The 21,577-nt window shown below is 57.4% G+C and overlaps 2 protein-coding genes across 3 annotated transcripts; one reads left to right on the top strand and one right to left on the bottom strand.

The window, feature by feature from the left end:
• Nucleotides 1-93: 93 nt before the first annotated feature.
• On the top strand, nucleotides 94-17,730 carry STX1B (syntaxin 1B). Its single transcript, XM_019717215.2, has 10 exons — nucleotides 94-566; nucleotides 8,288-8,362; nucleotides 8,580-8,679; nucleotides 8,769-8,843; nucleotides 11,255-11,328; nucleotides 11,653-11,761; nucleotides 11,942-12,015; nucleotides 13,821-13,958; nucleotides 14,047-14,157; nucleotides 14,499-17,730. The coding sequence occupies exons 1-10, from the start codon at nucleotides 537-539 to the stop codon at nucleotides 14,577-14,579; spliced, it is 867 nt and encodes a 288-aa protein (XP_019572774.1). The 5' UTR covers nucleotides 94-536; the 3' UTR covers nucleotides 14,580-17,730.
• A 106-nt stretch (nucleotides 17,731-17,836) lies between these two features.
• On the bottom strand, nucleotides 17,837-20,659 carry HSD3B7 (hydroxy-delta-5-steroid dehydrogenase, 3 beta- and steroid delta-isomerase 7). 2 transcript variants are annotated; one of them, XM_019717213.2, is made up of 6 exons: nucleotides 20,494-20,659; nucleotides 20,140-20,295; nucleotides 19,732-19,840; nucleotides 19,559-19,658; nucleotides 19,238-19,400; nucleotides 17,837-18,889 (listed from the first exon to the last, which is right to left on the bottom strand). In XM_019717213.2, the coding sequence occupies exons 1-6, from the start codon at nucleotides 20,657-20,659 to the stop codon at nucleotides 18,474-18,476; spliced, it is 1,110 nt and encodes a 369-aa protein (XP_019572772.1). In that variant the 3' UTR covers nucleotides 17,837-18,473. The 2 variants fall into 2 exon arrangements, with proteins under 2 accessions (XP_019572772.1, XP_074178772.1); XM_074322671.1 differs by lacking the exon at nucleotides 20,140-20,295.
• Nucleotides 20,660-21,577: the final 918 nt, after the last annotated feature.

The raw sequence follows: 21,577 nt of genomic DNA, 5'->3' as shown, positions 1-21,577 counted from the left end.
TATTCCCTCAATTCATTCCCTTACCCGCTGTCTGCTCTTCCACCCCACCCCCACCCCACGCCAGCATCTCCGTGCCTCCCGCTGCATCTCCTCCGTCTCCCTGCTTCTCTGGTTCTGCCCTTCCCCACCCTCCTCTAGGACTCGAGTTCCCCTCTCCCTGGGTCCCCCTCCCCGGACTACAACCCCCAGGCGCCCCCAGCCCCCGCGCTGCGCATGCCCCCTGCTCCCCGCCCCCTCCAGGTTCCCCCCTCCTGCTCTTCCTCCTTACCTCCCTCCGCCCCCCTCCCCCGCGCTTCGGCTCCCGCATCCCTCCATCCAAGCCTGTGCCGCAGCCGCATCGCCACCGCAGCCCCGGCAGAGCCGAGCCCGGCCCAGGCCCCTGCTCCTGCCCGGCCCTCGGCCCTCGGCCCGCCGCCCCCGGCCCCGCCCCCGCCCGCGGTGCTTCCCGGGCGACTCCGGTGTCCCCCCCGGCGCCCCCAGACCCCGGCCTCCAGCACCGAGGCAGGAGGACGAGGAGGAGGAGGAGCCGTCGCAGGATGAAGGATCGGACTCAGGAGCTGCGGAGTGTGAGTTTGGGGGTGGGGAAAATGGGAGGGACCCCAATGTTAGGGGAGCGCGTGGGGGTGGAGTGGGGGAGGTGCTGGGATGTGGGGGCAACTGGAGGTTGGTGGCAGGGGCGCCACGACGTCGGGAGGCACCTGATGTTCTCCAGTGAGCGTGCATTTTGGGGACAGTGGCCGGAAGGGTTGGAAGCCCTTAAGACACAGGGGGCGGTGGACACCCCACATTCCCAGCAGGGCCCGGAGTCTAATCTGGGGATGGGAAAGAGTGAGTGTCAGGAGAGAATTGCAGGGTGCTGTCAGCCCTCCGCAGGTTGGCGGAGTTGGAAGGATGGGGATGTTACTGGGCCAGGCAGAGTCTGGCAGGACCCAGAAATGGGGTGCTATGGGAAGGACACAGGTTGGGACTGAGATGCCAGCACCTGGCACTGAATGAAGTGAGTGTGTGTGCACACGCGTGTGTTGTTCTCTGTGAGGAAGGGACACCTCTCAGAAATAAGAAGGGAAGGGGTGGGCTCAGGAGACAGCCAGAGGGCCAGGGCCTGAGACGGGGTGACCCCAGAGGTGGGAGATGGGGTTGCAGAGGAGCGGGGAGGAGATTCCACTCACTGGGCTGGAATTGGGTTGTATGCCATGGACGGTGCGCTGTGGGGGTAACTGGGGCATCCGGAACAGTCCCGGCCGGCTGACGTGGGCCCCTGGTCTGCAGGCCTGAAGAGCCCACACTCCAGGAGTCTGGCCAGGCAGTTAGCTGTGTTTGGGTGACAGGGGAGGAGGGCGGCACTGGTGTCTGCACTGCAGGCTGCCATTTGGAGGGGCCGGGGAGTGGGGGCTTGATGAGAATGGTCTCTGCAGCCCAGACAATTCTGGAGGATTTGGAGAAATGACCTGAGATTCCAGGAGGCAGAGCTGACAGCCTGCTGTGTGCTCAGATTTTGTGGACTTATGTTCATAAAGTACTAGCCCCAGACGATCTACCCCCATTTGACGGATAAGGAAACTGAGGTCCAGAGATGGGCAGGAACTTGTCCAAGGTCACCAAGCGAGTGGGAGGTTCAGACTGGAATCTGGGTTTCCTGTCTGCTGTGTTGACATGTGTCTGTGTGTGTTTTGTTCTTTGAAACAGAAGTCTCAACGCTGGGGGTAAAAAGCTCTGTCTTTGGAGAGCCCCCTGGATTTGAGGGTGGGGAGACAGGTTACAGAAAGACAAGAGGAAAGAGCTTGGAGGCAAGTGGTTGTTGTCGCTGGGGAGAGATGGGTGGGCAAGTGGGAAAGAAGGAGGAACTGCTGGTTGAGGGAGGGAATTTTAAAGGTTTATTTCCTTATGAAACTTGTACTGAAAAGACATCAGGAAAATGACAATAATAAAAACAACCCACACTCATGTGCCAGACATTGTTCTAAGTGTTTTATTCACTCATTTTGATCAGCACAGCAACCCTAGAAGGTTGGTACAAGTATTATCACATTTTATAGATAAGGAAACTGAGGCCCAGAGAGGTTAAGTAACTTGACCAAAGTCATGTAGCTGCTGCAGCATCAGTGCTCTAAACTACCCTTCTCTCACGACGCAGTTTTCATCCAAAGCAGAAAACCATCCATAACCTCGTTAGACCTTCACCAGCCTCCTGGTAAGATAGGCAGACTGAAAGACTACCTCGTTTTATAGCGGAGGAAACTGAAGCCCAGAGTGGTTAACTAGCTTACCCAAGGTCACACAGCTAGCAAGTGAGGAGTCTAAATTTGAACCCAGATCCCCTGCTGCCAAGACTCTCCCATGGCTCGAAAACCCAGAGAAATGGAAACTTGGAGTTGGGGTGAGGTGGTGGAATTGTGGAATAATTCGAGAGAGAGAGGGAGTGGGAAAAAGGAGGAAGGAGGAGGCTGAGTGGGTCAGGGGACCCTGCGCAGAGGTGAGGAACCTTGTCTGCTGGGGGCAGCCAAGTGGAGGAGGTGGGAAGTGGTGTGGAGAGGTGAGGGGGCTGGGTGAATCCTGGTAGCTCTGGTGTTAGTCACATCTCAGGGAAACGAGATCTGGGAGAGGGTGGGTAGGGCGGCAAGAAGCTGCCAGATACAAGGATACTGAGGGTCTCCCTGCCTGTGCTGAGAGCAAGAAGGCTGGGAGGCAGGAGAGATTGGGCGAAGTGTGGGAGGCCTGGGAAAGGGGCCTCTTTCAGGCTGAGAGGGCTGGGGGTGGGCAGTGGTGGGAGGGGATGTCAGCCCCAGGGGCCTGATCATCTTTCTAAAAGTGCTTTAGAGTTCCCAAAGGGTTCTCAGATCTGTTTATCATGTAGCAGTTGAGGGCACAGATTTGGGATTCAGACTGTCTGGGTTCAAATACTAGCTTTGCTACTTCCTGTGTGACCTTGGATAAGTTGCTTAGCCTCTCTGGTCCTCAGGTTTTTTTTATGTGTGAGTTGAGAGTAACTCACACTTTGCAGGGTTGTCCTCAGGGTTGAAATGAGTTACTATGCAAAAAGTACCTAGAAGAAGGTCTGGTGCCCAGCTGTTCTCTATGACAGTTTGTTATTCCACAGCTGACTTGTTTATTTCTATGGAACTTCACATCAGCCTCCTGGGCAGGATGTGACTCTGAATTATTTTGGAGTCAGTTGAGGGCCACTGAGGTAACTTGACTTGCCCAAGGTCACACAGCTGTTAATGGCAAAGCCAAGGTTGAACCAGGCTTTTCTGTCTCCAGTTCATCAAGCACCTTTGGTTTGGACCTGGGAGGTGCTGGGCTGGTGTGGAGGCTGTGATGGGGAGATAATCAGCTGGGGTGGTGTTCCAGGGCCCAAGGCCTGAGGCTAGGGATGAGGCTTAAGAGGAGAGGAGGGGGAGCCAGTGAGGTAGAGAAGAACGCTGGTGGGGAAGCGAAAGCAACGACAGGTGGGCTAGAGCCTGTGGGGCGGCCATGTGCTGGAAGGCAGGAGACAGAAGAAATGGGGAGACTGGGACAGGGGGAAGGTGAGGCCCGCTTGAATCTGAGGCCAGGTGGGAATGGAGGCTGTGACAGGTGTAGCACTATGTGTAGCACTCAGGTATGGGACAGGCGCAGTAGGTGTTTTAGAAAGGCAGGTCTGAAATGACAGAAGGAAAGAGTGGCCCAGTGTGCGAGAGAGGGGGCAGGGACCCAGAGGACCCGGGTGATGGGTGGCACCGGTCAGCAGCACTGGGCTTGTTTCTGCTATTCCAACACCAAGTTCACCCCGGCTCGAGGCGCTCTGCCCTTGTTCCTTCTGCCCACAATGCTGAGCCCTCTGCCTGAGATACTGTCCCTTCCACTTTGAATTCTGTGTTCTCTAGACTGTGGCACAGTTGACTCCTTCAGAACTTAGCTCAAGTGTCACCTCCCGGAAAGGCTTCCCCCCTCACCATCCTGTTGCCCATTTCTCTCTCTCCCATCTTCAGGTCGATCTCCCTTCTGCTACTTAGCACAACCTGAAATTGTCTTGTTTCTTTGTCACTGTCTGTCTCCCTTCACTGGAATGTCAGCCCCTGGGACGCAGCCCCTTCTTCCTGCCTTGCTCACCTCTGTTTGCTCAGTAGCACCTGGAAGGAACCGGGCACAGATCACACGTACTCGTTCGATGAATGAAAGACTCGGAGGCACAGAGGGAGGGGAGGGAGGCAGTACGTGGCCAGGCAGGAGAGGCAGAGGAGAGAGGCTGGGGTGAGGGCCAGGCCAGGAGGACAGGTGGACAGCAGCGGGGTGCCGTGGAGAGAGGCTGCTGCCTCTATGTCCAGCGATGACACTTGCAGCCCTGAGGAGCCCGTGTGAGCACGTGTGTGTGTACATGGGCTCCCTGTGTGTTTACACACACACACATGCCCACACACTCTGTGACTTTCCTATCCCCCAATTCCAGTCTCTTTCCTCCTGTCACCATCTGTCTCTTCGGTCACTGGCTTGCTGGCTCCCGTGCCTCCTTCCATCTCCGCATCAATGTTGTCTCCCGCCGCTGACACCCACAGGAGGGCCAGTGGTGTCTCTGGTGGGGAGGGACTGAAGCTAGAGGCTTGGCTCTGATGACCCCTATCCCAAGGCGATTCCAGAAGGGCTCTCAAGCCCTTGAGGAATTGGCAAGCACCACCCTGTCAGCACCACCAACTGTGTGGTATCTGGCTTTCATCCCTCTAAGCCTCAGTCTCCTCATCTGTCAAATGGGAATAGCAATAGTATCTACTATAGTGGATGTCGGTATTAAATGAGAAATGCACGGCATTGTAACAGGGTCCGACTCATGGTGATCAATGCCTGTGTGTTAGATGTGTAAGTCTTATCTTCCTCTTTTTGCACACAAGGAAACGGAGGCTGAAATTTTCTGTAAAGTGGACCGGGGTACACTGGATCATCTTTTCCTGGGTAGTCTCATTTACCCACAGCCTGCTTTCTTTTAGGCTGGCCAACTTCTTCCAGAAATGGAGGCTGTACTCATGACCGAACACCCACACCTCGGAACAGGGAGGGCCCCTGGTGAGCGCACGACCAGCCAGAAAAGGGCTGAGATATTCCTAGGGTCACACAGCAAGTCAGGTGGAGGCCAGAATGCCTGGCTTCCTGTCTGGGTTCTTTCCACAGCCAGGTACCTCCTACCGGTGTTCTGTCCTGGCCACAGGAGGTGAGCAGCAGTGAGGACAGCAGAACGGCCTCTGTGGGGCCAGGTAGGAGGAGAGGGAGGGAGGGAGGGAAGGAGCCTGGGATTTAGCAGCAGACAGTTCAGGTCCCACCCTGGCCTTATTGGTTGTGAAGCCTCAGGCAGGTGAGGCAGCGTCTCTGAGCCTGTCTCCTCACCTGTGACATGGGAGCGAAGGGGTAAGCCAGCCCCTGCTGAGCTCTTGTTCTCTTGCTAGCAGCACCAAGCATTCTTCCTGGCTGGTTTCACTGCTGGTCTCACCATTTGGGGCTGACATCACTGCCAGTCAGCGAATACAGAGGCTGTGGCCTTCTGGCTGCTGCCCTGGGCAAGTTCTTTAGCTGCGATGCCTCAGTTTCCCCATCTATAAAAGAGGGCTATAATATCTACCTCACGGGGTTATGTGTAAGAATTAAATGGAGAATTCTATGCATAGTACAGAGAATGGTCTCCCTGACATGCTAGGTAAATGGTTGCTGTAATTATAATTACATTGGTCAATGGTCCCCATAGAGTTTTATGAAGATTAAATGAGATAATAAGGAGGTAAGGTCTATGCAGTGATACTAGTAAATGAGAATCTTTTGCTAGGATTTCAGGGCACAGAGCCTCACCCAGATGGGCCTGAGCAGAAGCCACCTGAGAGGGAAAATAGCTGGAAGGAGGTGGCCTTGGAAGGGTCGAGTGGGGAGGCATGTCTGAGATGCCGTGGGTGTCAGCCCCTTTCAGCCTGGGTGACCTCGGACAACTCACTTTCCCTTCCCCGCTCTGACCTCCTGGTACCTCATCTGTGAAATGGGGACAATGACATTTGCTCCCCCTTTCCCAGCAGGGTCCGTGGGGGTGAGGATCAAAGGGAATATAGATACCAAAGCGTTGGTAAACTGTAGAGGTTGTTAGCTGTCAGCTTCCTGGAGTTACTATGCCACATAAGCCACACTTGGGCCCTCTGCCTTTCTTCCTATCTCAAGGTCAGGGAAACAGGAAGCCCAGGATGCCTCAGGGCAGAATCTAAGGGGACTGGCTCAGGGAACAACAGGAGAGAGAGAAATTAGACTTCGTGAAGTCTAAAGTCAGCATGAGGAAGGGAAACAGAGAACGGGAGAGTTTCCAAGCACCTCATTACCTGTGGGCAGCTGGGCTGAGGCTTGAAGGCACAGAAGGGGCAGAAGAATGGCTTTTGGCGTTAGGGGCGGGAGACCTCATGGGGTAGCTGGCTCTTTGAGGACAAAGCATCATGGGAGACCCGTAGGGCCTCAGAGATGAGCCAAACGTCCCAGAGCCTCTGAGGGTCCAGGTCTGTTGGGATGGTCCTGGGTCCGGTGGCAGCTTGAGAAGCCAGAAGTCCCATCAAGGTCCCCAAGCCCCCACTGGTGCCACGTCTACTTCTTGGGCAGCTGTGGGCAGAGATGGAAGAGCCTCTCTTTCCCAGTGGGTATTTGGGATTGTCTGGAAATTAAATGTAAGCACTGACCACACTTTCTGACATGTGCGGAGCCCAGTGTCTGTGAGGAAAAGCCTGGAGTTTTGGGGCGGGGCTTGAGCAGAAAACTGGGGTGGCTTTGAGAGTGTCCGGCTGCGTCTCCTGTGGGCTTGCAGCTCTTCCGCTGCTGTTGGGGTCTCTGCTCATTCCAAGTGTACTCGGCTGTCTGGATCACATCCAGGTCCCATCTGGCTCTGTCTGGGTTCGATCTGAGCTGTCTGGTATCTGTGTGCACCGGTCTGGCTTCTGTTAGGTCCGGTCTGTGCCCTGCTTGGATCCATTGAGGTGGTGCGTGAGCTCTTCTCTTTAGAGCCCAACTGGCTATACCCCAGGGAGACACTTTTTGGATCTGGTCTTGATTTTATGCAGGCTCTAAGAGTTAAGAGTCTGTCGGAGTTTTGGCCAGGTTCTTTCTGGAAATCAAGGTGAACCGTGTTTCCGTTTCCATTGGAGCTGATTAAGGCTCCAGATGTAATTAAGCTTGAAGGGCTCAGCTTTTGTCCTCAGCCTTCTGTCCCAAGCAGAGAAGAGTCTTGAGTCGGAGTGTGTAGCACTGGGGAGCCCTCCCTGCCCCCTTATCCTCTTTCCCAGATCTGAATGAGTGTGCAGACCTGAGGCCGGAGGGGCTGGGAGAACAGGCTCAGAGGGCCCTGCAGAAGGTCCCTGGGGCGCTGGTGACCGGCTGTGTCCACACATGGCAGCATGCAGCTCTGCTGTGGATCTGTGTGCGTCTCAACGTCAGCATGTTGCTGCATCTCCATGTGGGTGTCCGTGGACCTGTCTCTGTGTGCCTTGTGTGTCAGCCCTTCCGTCTGTGTCACTGGTCTGCCTGTTGGTGGAGGTGTGGGTGGGTACGTCCCTTTGTGTCTCTGAGCCCTGGGGGCGGAAGGCTGAGCAGCTGCAGGTGGCAACTGGGAAATCCAAGCGAGTGAGAATAGGTGGGTGTGAAGTTGGAAGGGCTGCATGACAGCAAGGGAGAGTGGGGAGGGGCAGAGCCGAGGGGGTGCAGGTGGGTGAGAGGAGGAAGACTGAGTGAAGTGGGTCAGGGTGAAGCTTGTCTCTCCTCCAGCCCTCACTGGACCTGATCGCTTGCTCAACCCATTGCCTGCAGCTGGTAGTGAACTGACCTTGCATTGGGGACAGTGGCTGGAGGGGAAGAGGAGGGGAGCCAAGTGAAGCCGGGGCAGGAGGGGCTGGAGGGATGGCGGAGAGAGTCAGCCGCCTGGGGCTCCATGCCAGGCCTCTTCTCGGAGCCCTGAGCCAGTTATTGCAAAGCTGACATTCAACTGGTTGTTACAATATTGAAATCCTTCCGTCTACTGGTTGGTTAATAGCAGGTGTTGTGAGCGCCACCTGCCTCCAGGTGACTGCATCCAGAGGGCCGCATCCACCCCGAAAGGATGCCTTTTGCTGATTCCCTCCCAAGTGTCCTTTGGGCTATCAGCTCCCTGGCCTCCGGACCCTGCTGCACAAGATACGCAGTGTTGGTTCTGACTGCCAGGGGCCCAGCTGTGCTCCCTACACACGACCCCTCTCAAGACCCCTGCTCTGAGCCTAGAGCTAGGTGGGGGTGGCTCATGGTCTCTACCTTTCTTTGCTCCCTCCAGGCGAAAGACAGCGACGATGAGGAGGAGGTGGTCCACGTGGATCGGGACCACTTCATGGATGAGTTCTTTGAACAGGTAACAGGGCTTCCAAGGCCCCCAGACCCAGGACATGGCCCCCAACCAACAACTACCTTCTCTCTGCCCGCCGTACCCCGCATTCCCCATTCTCTACTCCAGTACCCCTTGGTCCTTTATCAAGCCCTCTGGGTCTGGCCCATTTCCCTGACCAAGCCCCCTGGATGCCCTCGTCCGGCCTGAGGACTTGGCCGGCATAGCTGATTTGCTGCTTCAGGTGGAGGAGATCCGGGGCTGTATCGAGAAGCTGTCAGAGGACGTGGAGCAAGTGAAGAAACAGCACAGTGCCATCCTGGCTGCCCCCAACCCAGACGAGAGTGAGTGCGGCTGCTCGGGGGCTGTGGGTGCTAAGGAAGGGGCCCAGTCCCACTCAGACCTCTCATCCACCCTGCCCCGCTCCTCTCAGAGACCAAACAGGAGCTGGAGGACCTCACTGCAGACATCAAGAAGACGGCCAACAAGGTTCGGTCCAAGTTGAAAGGTGAGGACTGCTATCCCCCGATAAGGAGAAAAAGTCTGCCTTCCAGTGAGTCAGATAGGCCTTCCCATCAGGAACGTCTACAGACTTCTAGAAGCCAGATTCCTAGGCAGTGAGAAAGCACAAGACCCCAGATTTCCCTCCTTGCTTCAGATAATCAGGGAAATGCAGAAGAGGAGGCTGTGTGTCCAGATTGCATCTGAGCTCTGCCGGTTCCATCAGCGTGAAGGTCCCCCTAGAAAAATAGAGTCTTCCAAGTGGCTTTAGTTTCATTAAGGCCCCATTTCTCCAGAGCAGGTGCCAGGCCTAGCACTCAGCACCCAGTAGGTGGGTTCAGCAAATGCTTCGGAATTGGTGTCCTCGGCTCGGACAGATTGGACTGTGTGGCTGACACCAGGGGCTGGCAGGCTTTCAGGAGGAACTTGCCAAAGACTCGTGGATTCACTCTAATCTAAGGACTTGGGTGCTGCCGATAGCCCCTTTTCCCCAAAGCACTGTGGGTTGGGGACCCCGTTGTCTGCTGCCACCAGAGGAATAGCAGCGTTCCCGTGATGCAAATTTGTATGCTCATAGTAATTCGGCATCAGAAAACATTTGCCAAGCACCTACTCCATCCACGGCTCATTGCCGGGCTTCGGAGAAAAGGAACCATGTCGGATGACTGGCTCTGGGCACTCTGACCTTGGTCCAGGGAGAGGGGGATAGAGGACTGGATGCCCTCCTGGACTCAACAGGAGGCCATGTGTCAGCCTCCAGGGCGGGTCTGTAAAAACAGCTTTTGCTGGGAAGGAAAATGATCTAAACTGGGAACACATTCAGTGCACATCCAGGCAGACAGAGGCCAGCTTACATCATTAGTTCATGCTGGACAACTACCCTACCCTCAGCTTCCTCAGGAGTATAGTAAGAAAAATGGAAGCAGTTTCAAAACTGGCTTTTTTTTTTTTTGGCAGCAAAATCCTTTTTTCCCCAAATAAAATCTTACAAAGAATTCCAGTATATACAGCACATTTAAGTCAGGCTGTTCTGGGTGAACAAGGGTCGGGGGGCCCAGGGCTCCCCTTCACGCCTATCAACAGCCCCTGAAGTGCCTTCTTAGAAACAGGGTGCCATGGGACGGCTGAAAAATCCCTGGGCGCAACGATTTCTTTGGGCCCATCAAGCTCTGACCTTAATAGTTTCTCATAGACCACGAGGAAGGCTCCATGATTTAGGGGTTCAGAAATAGACAAAGAAAGAAACTAGGACAAGTGGCAGTGGCTTAGCGAAGCTGACCTTCCAGACGTCAGAAGTTTCTCTTCTTCGTCTTCCTCCAGCTATGGCGTGGATGGGCTCAGGCCTTGTGAGTGGCTTTGAGTGAGTTTTTCACCCCTTCGAACCTCAGTTTCTAGTTTGAAACATGGGCCGATATCACTGAACTCCCAGGATTGTTGGAAGAAGTCAGTGAGCCCCTGTAAAGTAAGGGACCTGTTCCGTCAGGGCGAGGCCCCAGCCCCAAGTCTGACAATAGGGTTCCATCCTGGACGAGAGGTCCTGTATCCCTGGGTGTGTGTTCCTGTGCTTTTCCTGCAGCAGCTGGGCCCCAGCTGTCACTCAGTCACTGCCTGATATTGCTGGCAGGGAGTCTTCGGGTGCCATCCCGCCCCCTCTGCTGCCAGCAGAATGGAGAAGTGATGGAGGCTCTTCCCGGTCGGAGAGGGCCTGTGATTCATCCTGCTGCGTTTTTGTAGCACAGTAGATCTTACCTCAAGCTCTTTTTTAGAAAATCTGAATACGTGTCGGGAGTGCGTGATCCGGAAGCAGGAATCCCAGTTAATCTGTGCGCTTTCCCAGACATCCTTTCAAAGTGGGAATTCCCCTGACAGAGATCCCCTTGGAGGGCAGGGGGGCAGCTATTTTCTCTGTGGGAACATCTACCCCCTTACCCCTGAATTTTACAAGGAGAGGGTGGCCATTGGAACCTGACTCACCTGGGAGTGCCTACCTTCGACCAGAAAAATCCCAGGGTGGGTTCCTGCCCCTTTCCAGAAGATGTAGGAAGTGGAGTCCTCTGCACACAGGGGAACTTCATGGTGCCCTGGACCCACACCTCTACTGAGATTGGGCCGCAGTCACAGCTACCAGACTTTCCAAGACCCAATCTTTCCGACGGAATAATTAGACCCCTTCTGTCTGCTGACCTGCCGACCCGCAATCTCCCTCCTACCTACCTTCCGGACCCCCTCAAACGTCTGTGCCTTTACTCGCCCCACTCCTGTCCCATCCTGGATCTTTTACTGTCTGTCCTCGCCACGGGTGTGACATCTCTTCACAGGCCTAGGGCCTGCCTTGGGGTGTCGGCCCTTCAGACATCCCGGACCCCCGCCCCACACGCCCCTGGTCTCCCGCCCGTCACTGCGTCCTCTCTCCCGCAGCGATCGAGCAAAGCATTGAACAGGAGGAGGGGCTGAACCGGTCCTCCGCCGACCTGCGCATCCGCAAGACCCAGGTAGGAGGCGGCGGCCAGGCAGGGGCTGCGGCGGGACTGGACCTGGACCGCGCAGGGGAGGAGTGGAGAGGGGTGCAGTGGGCGGGCCAGAGCGCAGCTCGAGTCCGGGGCCTGGCCAATGGGGAGCCGGGGCGGGGCCATCTCCAGCCAGGGCCACAGCTAGACTGGTCGTAGGACAGGGGGCGGCTAGTGGGGGACGGTGCACTTGTGAGGGGTCGGTGTCACGGCACGGTCCCCCCTTTCCCACTCCTCCCCCGCACTACCGGCTCACCCCCTCGGTCTGTGTGTGCTCCCCGCCTCCTGATATGTGTACCCCCACCCCAGCACTCCACACTCTCCCGGAAGTTCGTGGAAGTCATGACCGAATATAACGCGACCCAGTCCAAGTACCGGGACCGCTGCAAGGACCGGATCCAGCGGCAGCTGGAGATCAGTGCGTGTGCCCCGCCTCCAAGCTCCCCAGGCCCCCTGAGCCCCTTCCCTGCCCTTCTTCGCAGAGGGGCCGCCTGGCTCAAGGCTGGGTGGAAGGGTGGTCTCCCGGGTCCCTGCCCCATCCCACCTCCCCAGGCCCCAGGCTGGCCCAGCCCGGAACATGAGCTGTTTCTCCCCACAGCCGGAAGGACTACGACCAATGAAGAACTGGAAGACATGCTGGAAAGCGGAAAGTTGGCCATCTTCACCGACGACGTGAGCTCCAAGTGGGGGTGGGGCTGTTTTTGGACAGCCTTTGCCTCTCCTCCCCAGGCTTAGGTTGGACTAAAATCCTAAGTCCACCCTGGAATAACAGGCAGCGGGAAGCCTGGATCAGGGACTGGGGGAATTCCATGGAGGCCCAGCCGGAAGGCACCCCCCTAAAAATGGCTCAGTAGCGTGCCAAGCACTGTTCTAAGCACTTTACTTACCTACAAAACTCATTTAATCCTGCCCACAACCTCTGAGGGAGCCACATTTCACTGATGAGGAAATCTGGCCAAAAAGGTTGAATAGCTTTCAGAGGTCACACAGCGGGGGGCAGGGCCAGGATTTGGTTCAGGGTCGGATTCCTGGGTACTAAGATACACAGCTCCCTATTGAAGCAAGTCATTTCACCAAATGACTAATGTGCCGCCATCCTGAAGATTTTTTAAAACCCCCGTTTGGGTTTTGCACACTGCCCTGCTGTGGCATCTTAGGTGTGAATGGATGGGCTTCCCCAGCTGTAGTTCCTCTTTCTCTTTGTTAACTTTTGCCCTGGCCTGCCCAGTTCTGTCGATCTATTTCTGTTTCTGGTGGCAGAATAGCTCTGGTTAAGGTTTCTAGGCCAGGATTAAAGTATGTTCAGTGACTGTATAGCAGGTTTCAGCAAGTTGTGGCTTAGATCATTGGTCTTTGTTAAATGAGCTTTGACCAAATCGATGGTGAGCAGTTAGCTTGGAGCCCTCCCAAACTGCTGTGTCCAGGCTGTGTGTCTGTCTGAGAATGGAGGGAAGGCCAGGATGGTTCTAAGGAGACAGGACTGAGCCCAGCACTGCAGGGGAGCCCGCCGGTCATTACAAGGCAGGGTGGTCGGTCCCTTGCTTGAGGGCTGTGCAAGATGTAGGCAGGCCCTAAAGTGGGGGTGAACTTCAAGAGTCAGGGACGGCTTCCTGGGAAGGGGCACTGAGCTGTGCCTTAAGAGACAAGGAATATTTGGACATGGGGAGATGGGCAGAGGACACTCTAGACAAAGGGGACAGACGACAAAGACAGGGAAGAGTTGACCACTTGCCGAACGGCCAGTGGATGACTTTGGCTCTTATAGGATATGAAAGAGATGAGGGCAGACAGGGAACCTGGGCCTTGGCTCTTACAGTAAAGGAATGTGGCCTGCGGCAGTGGGGAGCCCTGGAAGGTCTTAGAGCTAAGGAGTGGCTTGATGTGGACTGAACAGTGAATGGCCGGCTCAGGGCAGACATTGGTGACTGTGAGTTGGGATCTCCCTCCCACTGACAATGTGAGGCCTGCGGTGCACTTCTTTATGGGGTTTTCCCCCCATCTCATGGCATGGGGATCCAAGGGACTTGTGGGCACACTGCCTTCTCATCAGGGCTTCTCTGCTTGCCACGCTCTATGCTGTGTCCGCTTGCATTACCCTGTCTGCCTGCCCAGACGGGAGCCCCCATCCTGGTGGGGTCCTCAAGCCCTGTCTCCCTGCTGTATGTGGTACAAGGAGTCCTGGGCTGAGGACAGGTTTTGCTTCCTATAATTTAACAGACTTCTCTTGAGTGTTTCATGTGCGTCAGAGACTGTTGTAATCAGTGTATACATATTACGGTCATTTCATCTTCTTAACAGACCTGAGGTGGGCACTATTATTATCCACATTTCCTAGGTGGGGAAACTGAGGCCCAGAGAGGTTAAATAATTTGCCCACAGTGACAGCCCGATTTGAACTCAGACACTCTGGCTGTAGAATCCAAGCTCTTATGGGAATGAAGGGTGGTCTTCAGTGCACCCTCCCCTCATCGTCCTAGATCAAAATGGACTCGCAGATGACGAAGCAGGCCCTGAACGAGATTGAGACGCGACACAACGAGATCATCAAACTGGAAACCAGCATCCGCGAGCTGCATGATATGTTTGTGGACATGGCCATGCTTGTGGAGAGCCAGGTGCGGCCTCTGTCCTGTGCGCCCCTCACTCCCCGGCGGCCCCCTTCCAGCCCGGCCCCACCCCTCCCTGTGCACGTCCCCTCTGCAGGGCGAGATGATCGATCGCATCGAGTACAACGTGGAGCATTCCGTGGACTACGTGGAGCGGGCTGTGTCCGACACCAAGAAGGCTGTGAGATATCAGAGCAAGGCCCGGAGGGTGAGCCAGGGCGGGCCGTGGGCAGGTGGGCGCAGCCGGGACGCGGCTGTGGGCAGGCGTGCAGGGTGAGCCAGGGCGGGCCGTGGGCAGGCGTGCAGGGTGAGCCAGGGCGGGCCGTGGGCAGGCGTGCAGGGTGAGCCAGGGCGGGCCGTGGGCAGGTGGGCTGGGCGAGTGATGGAACAGCCCCACACAAGGCCTTAGCTCTGGGTCTGACCTCTGCCTTCTGTTTTCTCTCCCCTCTTTTCCTCACACTCTCCTCCCCATCCGTCTGCTTCTCTCTCTCTCTCTCTCTGTCGCTCTCTTTTCTTCTCCTTCTTCCCGGTGGCCCTTTCTACCTACAGAAGAAAATCATGATCATCATTTGCTGTGTGGTGCTGGGGGTGGTGTTGGCGTCATCCATTGGGGGGACGCTGGGCTTGTAGGCCCCCCACCCCTGTCTCCCCAGACCCTTCCCCCACCACATTGGGAGCAATACCCCCACCACCCCTTTCACTCCACTCCCCCTGCTCCAGGCTCAGCCCCAAGACAGACCCAGGCAACCCTCCCTTTACACCCCCATCAGACTGGAGTCCCGGACCTCGGCGCCGTGGATCACCCCGCCCTGCACATAAATAGCAGGCGTGCACACACATGCACACCAACATGCATGCCGCCGGTGCGTGCTCGAGATGTGTGGACAGCCCAGCGTGCATGCGTGCGTGCCCGTGCGCGTAGATGTGTCTGGAGGTGCCGCCTCCCCCTTCCTGCCCCAACCTCAAGTCTGTGTGTTGTCTGAGCTTCCCCCCAACCCCCTCATTCACTTGGTTGTTGTGTTGACTGTGGTGGGTATAACACAGCAACCCACCAAGCCCTGCTCTGTCTTCTGTGTGTGTGTGTGTGTGTGTATGTGTGTGTGTGTGTTCACACAATTTGTGTACGTGGAATTTTGTGTTTATTTGAATCTAAGGCGACAGCACTTCTCTCACTGAACCCCCCCATGTCTGCTACAAAGGGGGTGCGTTGTGAGTGCAGAGACGCTCACGCTCACATTCCCACCGGCTCTAGGCACACCCCAGTGTATGCAGAACAAACTTTCCCAGCTTAGTTGCCCAGGCATGTGTCCTGGGGCGTGTGTGTGTGTGTGTGCACACATGTGTGTGCCTTGGAGTTCTGCCAAGATGAGTGGCAGCATATACGTTTAAATAACCGAGCTTGGCTTGTGCATACATGTGCATTTCCCCCATCAGGTGATGTGAGAAACGTGTGTGTGTCAGGATGTGCCTGAAGTGGGGTTGGGACTCCCTACTGCACTGGCCCCGGGTTTGGGTGGCGCAGCCTTTCTGTGCCATATAGACTATGTCGTCGTGTGTGCGTGTCTGTGTGCACGTAGACGCTTTCTGTGCAGTGCGTTTCTGCCCCCCTGGGTATTGCGTGCACACGTTTCCCTTTAAGGACTGGTGCCCATCCAGGTTGGTTTAGGTGGGTTTGTTGCCCTCCCTCTGCCCCGTCGCTGGAAGGGCCTCCTACAGCCATGTCGTAAACAGGGTTTCCTGCCTTGTCACGTCCAGCCCTGTGCCCACCAGCCCACATGCTTATCTCCCTGTTTCTGCCGGACGCCAAGCTGCACCGTAGCAGCTGGTACAGCACGTGCTCACGCAGGCCAGGGTGGAGGGGCTCACGAAGGTGGCCACACACACGCACACCGGAGCACACTTGCATGTTGACACACACAGGGTGCCCACACAGGCCTGCACCCATTTGCACACGAATGCCTCCTGGAAGGGCTGTTGTGAGAACAGTAGTGCTGAGGCCAGTGGCAGGGGCACTCCCAAACGCACTGAAAATGAGAGCACCCCTGCCTTCCTCACACCACAGAGCTGGGAGAGGCCGATACTGGTGCCACTGCCCTCCGATGCTCTGGGCTATGCCTTGGGGCTCTTGGGTTTTGGGAACTTTATTTCAGACACTCTGGAGTGGCTGGTGTGGCAGCAGCCACTCAAAGTGGGCTACGTCCCAGGATCCATGCCCTGGAACCATCTTCTCAAATGTCTGCAATAGCTGCTCCCCCACCAGGGTGCAACTGGGGGTGGGACACGGGCCAGGTTTCGAATGCTGAGGAAAGAGCTAGCTCCTCCCTCATGTAGACAACCTATGCACAGGTGTGTGTGTGTGTGTGCGTTTGGTGGCAGGTGGGAGGTGCATGGGCAAAAGACAATGTTAGAAGTCCCCCAGGCCATGGCCAAGAAACGTGGACACACAAGTAAGGACTGTATTCTGCCCTGGGGTTGGGCATACATATGTACGGGTTGTGGGCAGATTGTGTCCCAGGGTCTCAATTCACGGGAAATTGTGTGTGTGTGTGTGTGTGTGTGTGTGTGTGTGTAAGAGACAGAGAACGTAGATGTGACGAGGACCCTCCCCACCCCCGCCCCAGCTCAGATAGCCAGCTTCTTCCCTACTTGGCTGTTGGAGCCCCCCTGTGTGTGGCCCACACGTGTAACCCGAGGTGGGCTGGCCTGGGGAGGGCCTCTGGCTGCCCGCCCACTCCCAGAATGCCCTGCTGCAGGGCGGCAAGTTTGCCCCTGTCTGACTGCAGCCCTCCTGCTCCTCAGGCTTCGCTGGGACTGGCCGAGCCGCCCCTTTTCCTCTTGCTGCCCAGCCAGGACCCTCTTTCAGCCCAGGTGTTTCTGGAATTCTCACAGCCTAGGGGCTGCAAGGAGAAGGGTGAGGCCATGGCTGGAGTGAGGCCACTGCCTCCGAGTGGTAGTGGTTCCCTAGCTGCCCATCTCTGGGCCTCAGTTAGACTAGAGGGTCCCCGAGGTTCTGCTATGCCCCAATTTCCACAAGTCCCGTGCTTGTTGTTTGCTTGGTGGCTGCTGTGTCTGTGTGTGTCCTGGAGTGTTGTCTGGGGGCTAGTGTCTTTTGCATGTTCTCAGAGGAGTGTGTGCGGCCCACCCTCCCCACACCTACAACCACGTGTGCCCCGCGGGTGGTCCCGGGCCTGGCCAGGGCTCGTTGCTTCCCTCCCCCCTTCTACCTAGCCCTGCCTCTCACGAAGCACACTGCGCGTGTCCATCCCATGTGCCTGTGGGTTGACGCACACTGTTGCCACGCCTTGAGCGTGTGTACATGATGTGTTCTATGCATTCACCCTGCCCCCCCAGCCTGCCCCGCAAAGGACAAGATGGGTGGCCCCCGGCTCCCTTCTCCCCCACCTGCCCCGGCCCGCTGTGCAGCCGTGTGCGTTGGCGTGTGTTTCCGTGTCGCTGGCGTGTCACGTGATGTAGCCGTGTTTGCTGACATGAGCCCCTGCCCCTTCTGTTTCTCCATTGGTTTCTAGAGCTCTTTCCCTCCCTGGAGGGGACAGGACTCTCGGGGCCTGGCTGGGGGCCCAGAGCCAGGCCACCCTCTCCTGTTAGCCCTCAGAGACCCATTTCTCTCTATTGGTGACCAAGTTGCAAATGGATAAAACACAGGAAAATTCTGCCCTCTCTCCCCAGCCCTGCATGTCCTGTCCCCAGAGCCCCCCACCCCCACCCTGGGCCGGGTCGGGCCCCGTGGGACGGGAGAAATAGCAACCAATCCAACAGCGGGCATGCTGCGTGCTGACTTCCTTCTGTCCCCACAGGGGATGGGCGCCGCAGGAAAAGGGAGACACATGGGGGAAGGTGGGCTGCGTAACTGAGCAGGCGGCTGGACGCAGGCTTCGTAAGGCATTTTAATCCAGGGCTTGGGCCGGTACAGAATTACTGGGGCATCCTCGGGCAGAGCTCTCACAATATTGCAGAAACTGAACGGGTTTACAGGGGTGGGAAGAAGTGAAAACACAGATTTCCTCAGGTTTCATTGAAGATAATGAGAAGAGAAACATCTAAGGATGGTCAAGGTTTTCAAATAATGGGAATATGACGCCGCCCCCACCCCTCGCCCCCAGGAGGGACAAAGGTGGTAGGTAGGAGGTGCAAGAAAGCCTCTTCGCTCTAAATCCAGGCCAGAAGCTCCGTATGGATGTCAGAAGGCCAGCGTGAGGCTTGTGGAAACCTACCCACTTCCTGACTGAAAAGCCAGTGTGGGCTGGGGCAGTTGAGAACATCGGGAAAATCAGACCCTCGCCCACCCGCCGTCAGGCCTGGGTGGAGAGTGACGACGCGCGTGCCCTGGAACTTGGAGGCATCAGGACACGGGCTCAAGGCTCACAGGTCGATTTAACACGTGGAGAAATCTAGGACGGCCAGTCTGGCCCCGGACCCTTCCCCCAGCTCTAGAATGCAGGTTTCCCTCCCCATCCAGGGTTTGAGGGCTGGATGGACGTGCCAGGCCGGGCCCCAGTGCCCTCGTCATGGGGCTGAACCGTCCATGGCCCGCACCCAGCCGATGGTGCGGGTCCGGCTGTCCTCCCAGGAGAACAGGGGCTCGTAGCCAAAATGGCGCTGAGCCTTGTCGGTGCTGACAGTGAAGGTGGTGTTGGCCATCGCCAGGGTGTAGGGGTTGAGCAGGGGCGCATAGAGCAGGAGCGGCCGCAGCAGCCACTGCAGCAGGGCGTTGAGCACAGCCAGGAACATCAGCAGCCAGTAGGGCAGCAGCGGGCGGGTGCCCACCAGCCGCAGCCCGCAGGGCCCCAGGATCTCCATGTTGAAATCCTCGTAGCTCTTGTAGGGCGAGCGGTCGTAGCAGAAGTAGGCCTGGCCGCCCATGAGTGCCCCTCGCTGCTGCAGCTCCCGGGCCACCAGCACGTGCATCCAGGCCACGTTGCCTGTCAGTGGGGATGGGGTGGACACGCCCCTGAGCGTCCTTTCCACCAAGCAAATCAGCTCTTTCCTGGCCAGCCTGGGAACAAGCCACCTCCTGTTGGGGCCCTGCTCCTCCCAGGGAAATGCTGCTGCCATAACTGTAGTCCTCTCCTTAGCCCGTGACTTGTGTGTCTGCCTTCCCAACGTGCTTGGATTCTATTCCCTCTGTGGCCCGTGCCGACAATGCCTACAGCCAGTCGACCCTGGTCTGTGTATAGACTCTTTCTAGCCAGGCTCCACGGCAGCCCACCCCCCAGAACAAGCGGGTCCTGCCCTGGTCTCAGCCTCCCCTGGCCTCGCCCAGGCCTCACCTACGTAGACCCGGCCATGCTCCACAGAGGCCGGGATGGCCCGGAAGAGCCGGCCTCCCAGGCGCTGGCCCTGGTAGTAGATGTCCCTCATGATCTGGTGACCTTCACCATAGATGCCGGTGGGACGCAGGGCACAAGTCACCAGGGGCCGCCCTCCACGGACCTGGGGACCAAAGGTAGGCACTGCTTAGCCTGGGACCCAGTGGCCCACCCTCTGCCCCAGCATCCTCCAGCTGGAGGTGGGAGGGAAGCGCCCAGGGCAGGAGGCAAAGAAGCCTGCTAGCCGTGGCTCTGCATCGCGTCGTCTCCATCCAGCCTCACCTTCCTTCCATTGGCTTCCAGGACTAGCTGCTCAGCCAGGGCCTTGCTGCGAGGATAGGGGTGTTTGTGTACTGCTTCATATGGGGTGTCCTCATTGCCTCTGTGGGGGAGACGGAAGACTTAAAGCTGAGGCAAGGTGGGGCTCTTAAAGAACTGGGGGGACATCAGCTCACCTGTAGAAGGGGTGACCTTTGATGTTGGGCCCCACCACTTCCATGCTGCTCGTGTAGACCAGGAACTGGGTTCCAGTCTGCACACAAGCGTCGATCACGTTCTGTGTGCCTGCAGGTGCGGGGTGTGTGTCCACACTGAAGCCTCCCTCGCATCCTCCCCTCCCCCATCCCAAATCTGGATGAGGGCACGTGGCTTCCTTCCCCAGGTCCACGGAAAACCGCAGCAGGCCTGAGAGGGCTGGCCTGCTGTGACAGGGGCGGAAGTACACACAGGACAGACAGAGTGTTACAGGAGAATCACAGAGGTCAAGGTCAAAGGGGGTAGAGGGACACAGACAGGCCAGATCAGGCCATGTGTGTGCCAGGAAGTGTTAGGTGCATTTTCAAAGCAGGTGGAGAGTCCCTCACCCTGCACGTTCACCTCATGAATGGTCTCGGAACTGGCCCTCCCAAACACGTCCACCAACCCAGCTGTGTGGATGACCACGTGGGCTCCAGCCACAGCCGCTGCCACCTCGTGGGCCTGGGTCACATCCCCCTGGATGGCAGTCACCTGCACTGGCCCTGGGAGGGGACAGGGGGAGCCAGAGGCAGGGTCAGAGCTGAGGCCACCGCCAGCTGCTGGTTCAGCCTAGTCCCTTGGGAGGCACACGTTCCCAGTGTGACTCACTCCTCCCACATGCACTGAGGAACATGAACAGGCATCTTTTCCGCCAGTGAAGGGAGTCCACGTCCTCCCCCCTCCCTGCCTACCACGGTCACCTGTCTGCAGCTCCTCCAGCCAGGGCCCCAGGTGCAGGTCAAAGACCCGCAGCTCATGCAGCCGGGGTTCCCGCTGCAGGAGCATGCGAACCACATGCTCCCCCAGGAAGCCACAGCCACCTGTGACCAGGTACACCAGCTCCTGGGCCTGTGCAGTGTCGGCCATGTCCTGCTGGGGAGAGACAACCTGGCTCACCTGGGTGGCTTGCCACTACCTGCCACCACCTGCCCCAGCACCAGCAGCCCACCTGTTACTCCTTAGAGGGGCCTCCGGCCAAGTGGACAGACCAGGCCTGGTCCTAGTGGATGCAGCAGCCAGGCTGTCTGCCCTCTGACCCGGCCAACGGCAGTTACTGAGATAAGAAAGGTGAGGGCTTGGCATGCAGGGTTTGAGGTAGAGGGGGAGGTTCTGTGACAAAAAACAGGGTGGGAGGAGGGGAGCTGGGAAGGGAGGGCGGAGGAAGGTGGGCAGGGCCAGGACTGGGGGAAGGGACCCGTGGTATCACCTCTGCCTACCTGCAGCGTCGGTCCCAGGGTGCCCAGACTGGCCGCCAGAGGGGCTAGCTTCTCTCGTGTCCTGGGCCAGCCGGCCAGCAACACACCGTCCTTTCCTTCCGCTTGCTTCTCCTACCTCCTGCCCATTCCAGGAACAGCCCAGCCCAGCCTCCACCCGTTCGTTCCCCACGCTTGCTACCGGTCGCCCCCTGGTGGCCACTCTGTGCTTTTCCTGGCATCTGGTTCCAGCAAAGAACTTGGGAAAGGGCGGTGGGGAAGCCAAAACCTGCTGGGTGGGCGCTGCGGGGTTTCCGGCTTCAGAATGGAGCAGGCAGGGTGACCTCACTCTTACTGCATGACGTCAGCCCTCCCGGCTTGCTGGATTTCCCAGGGGCCAGCTCAGCCACAGCTGTGGTTCTGGGAAGGGGAGGGAGGCCTGACCTTGGCCTGCTCTGGCTGGCCTCAGTGGGGGATTTCTAGATGGCTGTTCCAGCCGATCAGGTGTGGCTCAGAGCAGTGGTGGCTGAGTCTGCAGGTCTGGGCTCTGGCCCGAAAGCCTTTCTATTCACCCCAACTCCAGGCCATCCAC

This window comes from Rhinolophus sinicus, linkage group LG18 (genome assembly GCF_036562045.2).
Source record: "Rhinolophus sinicus isolate RSC01 linkage group LG18, ASM3656204v1, whole genome shotgun sequence".
In the NCBI taxonomy this organism is placed as follows: domain Eukaryota; kingdom Metazoa; phylum Chordata; class Mammalia; order Chiroptera; family Rhinolophidae; genus Rhinolophus; species Rhinolophus sinicus.
This window is presented reverse-complemented; position numbering and strand designations above follow the sequence as displayed.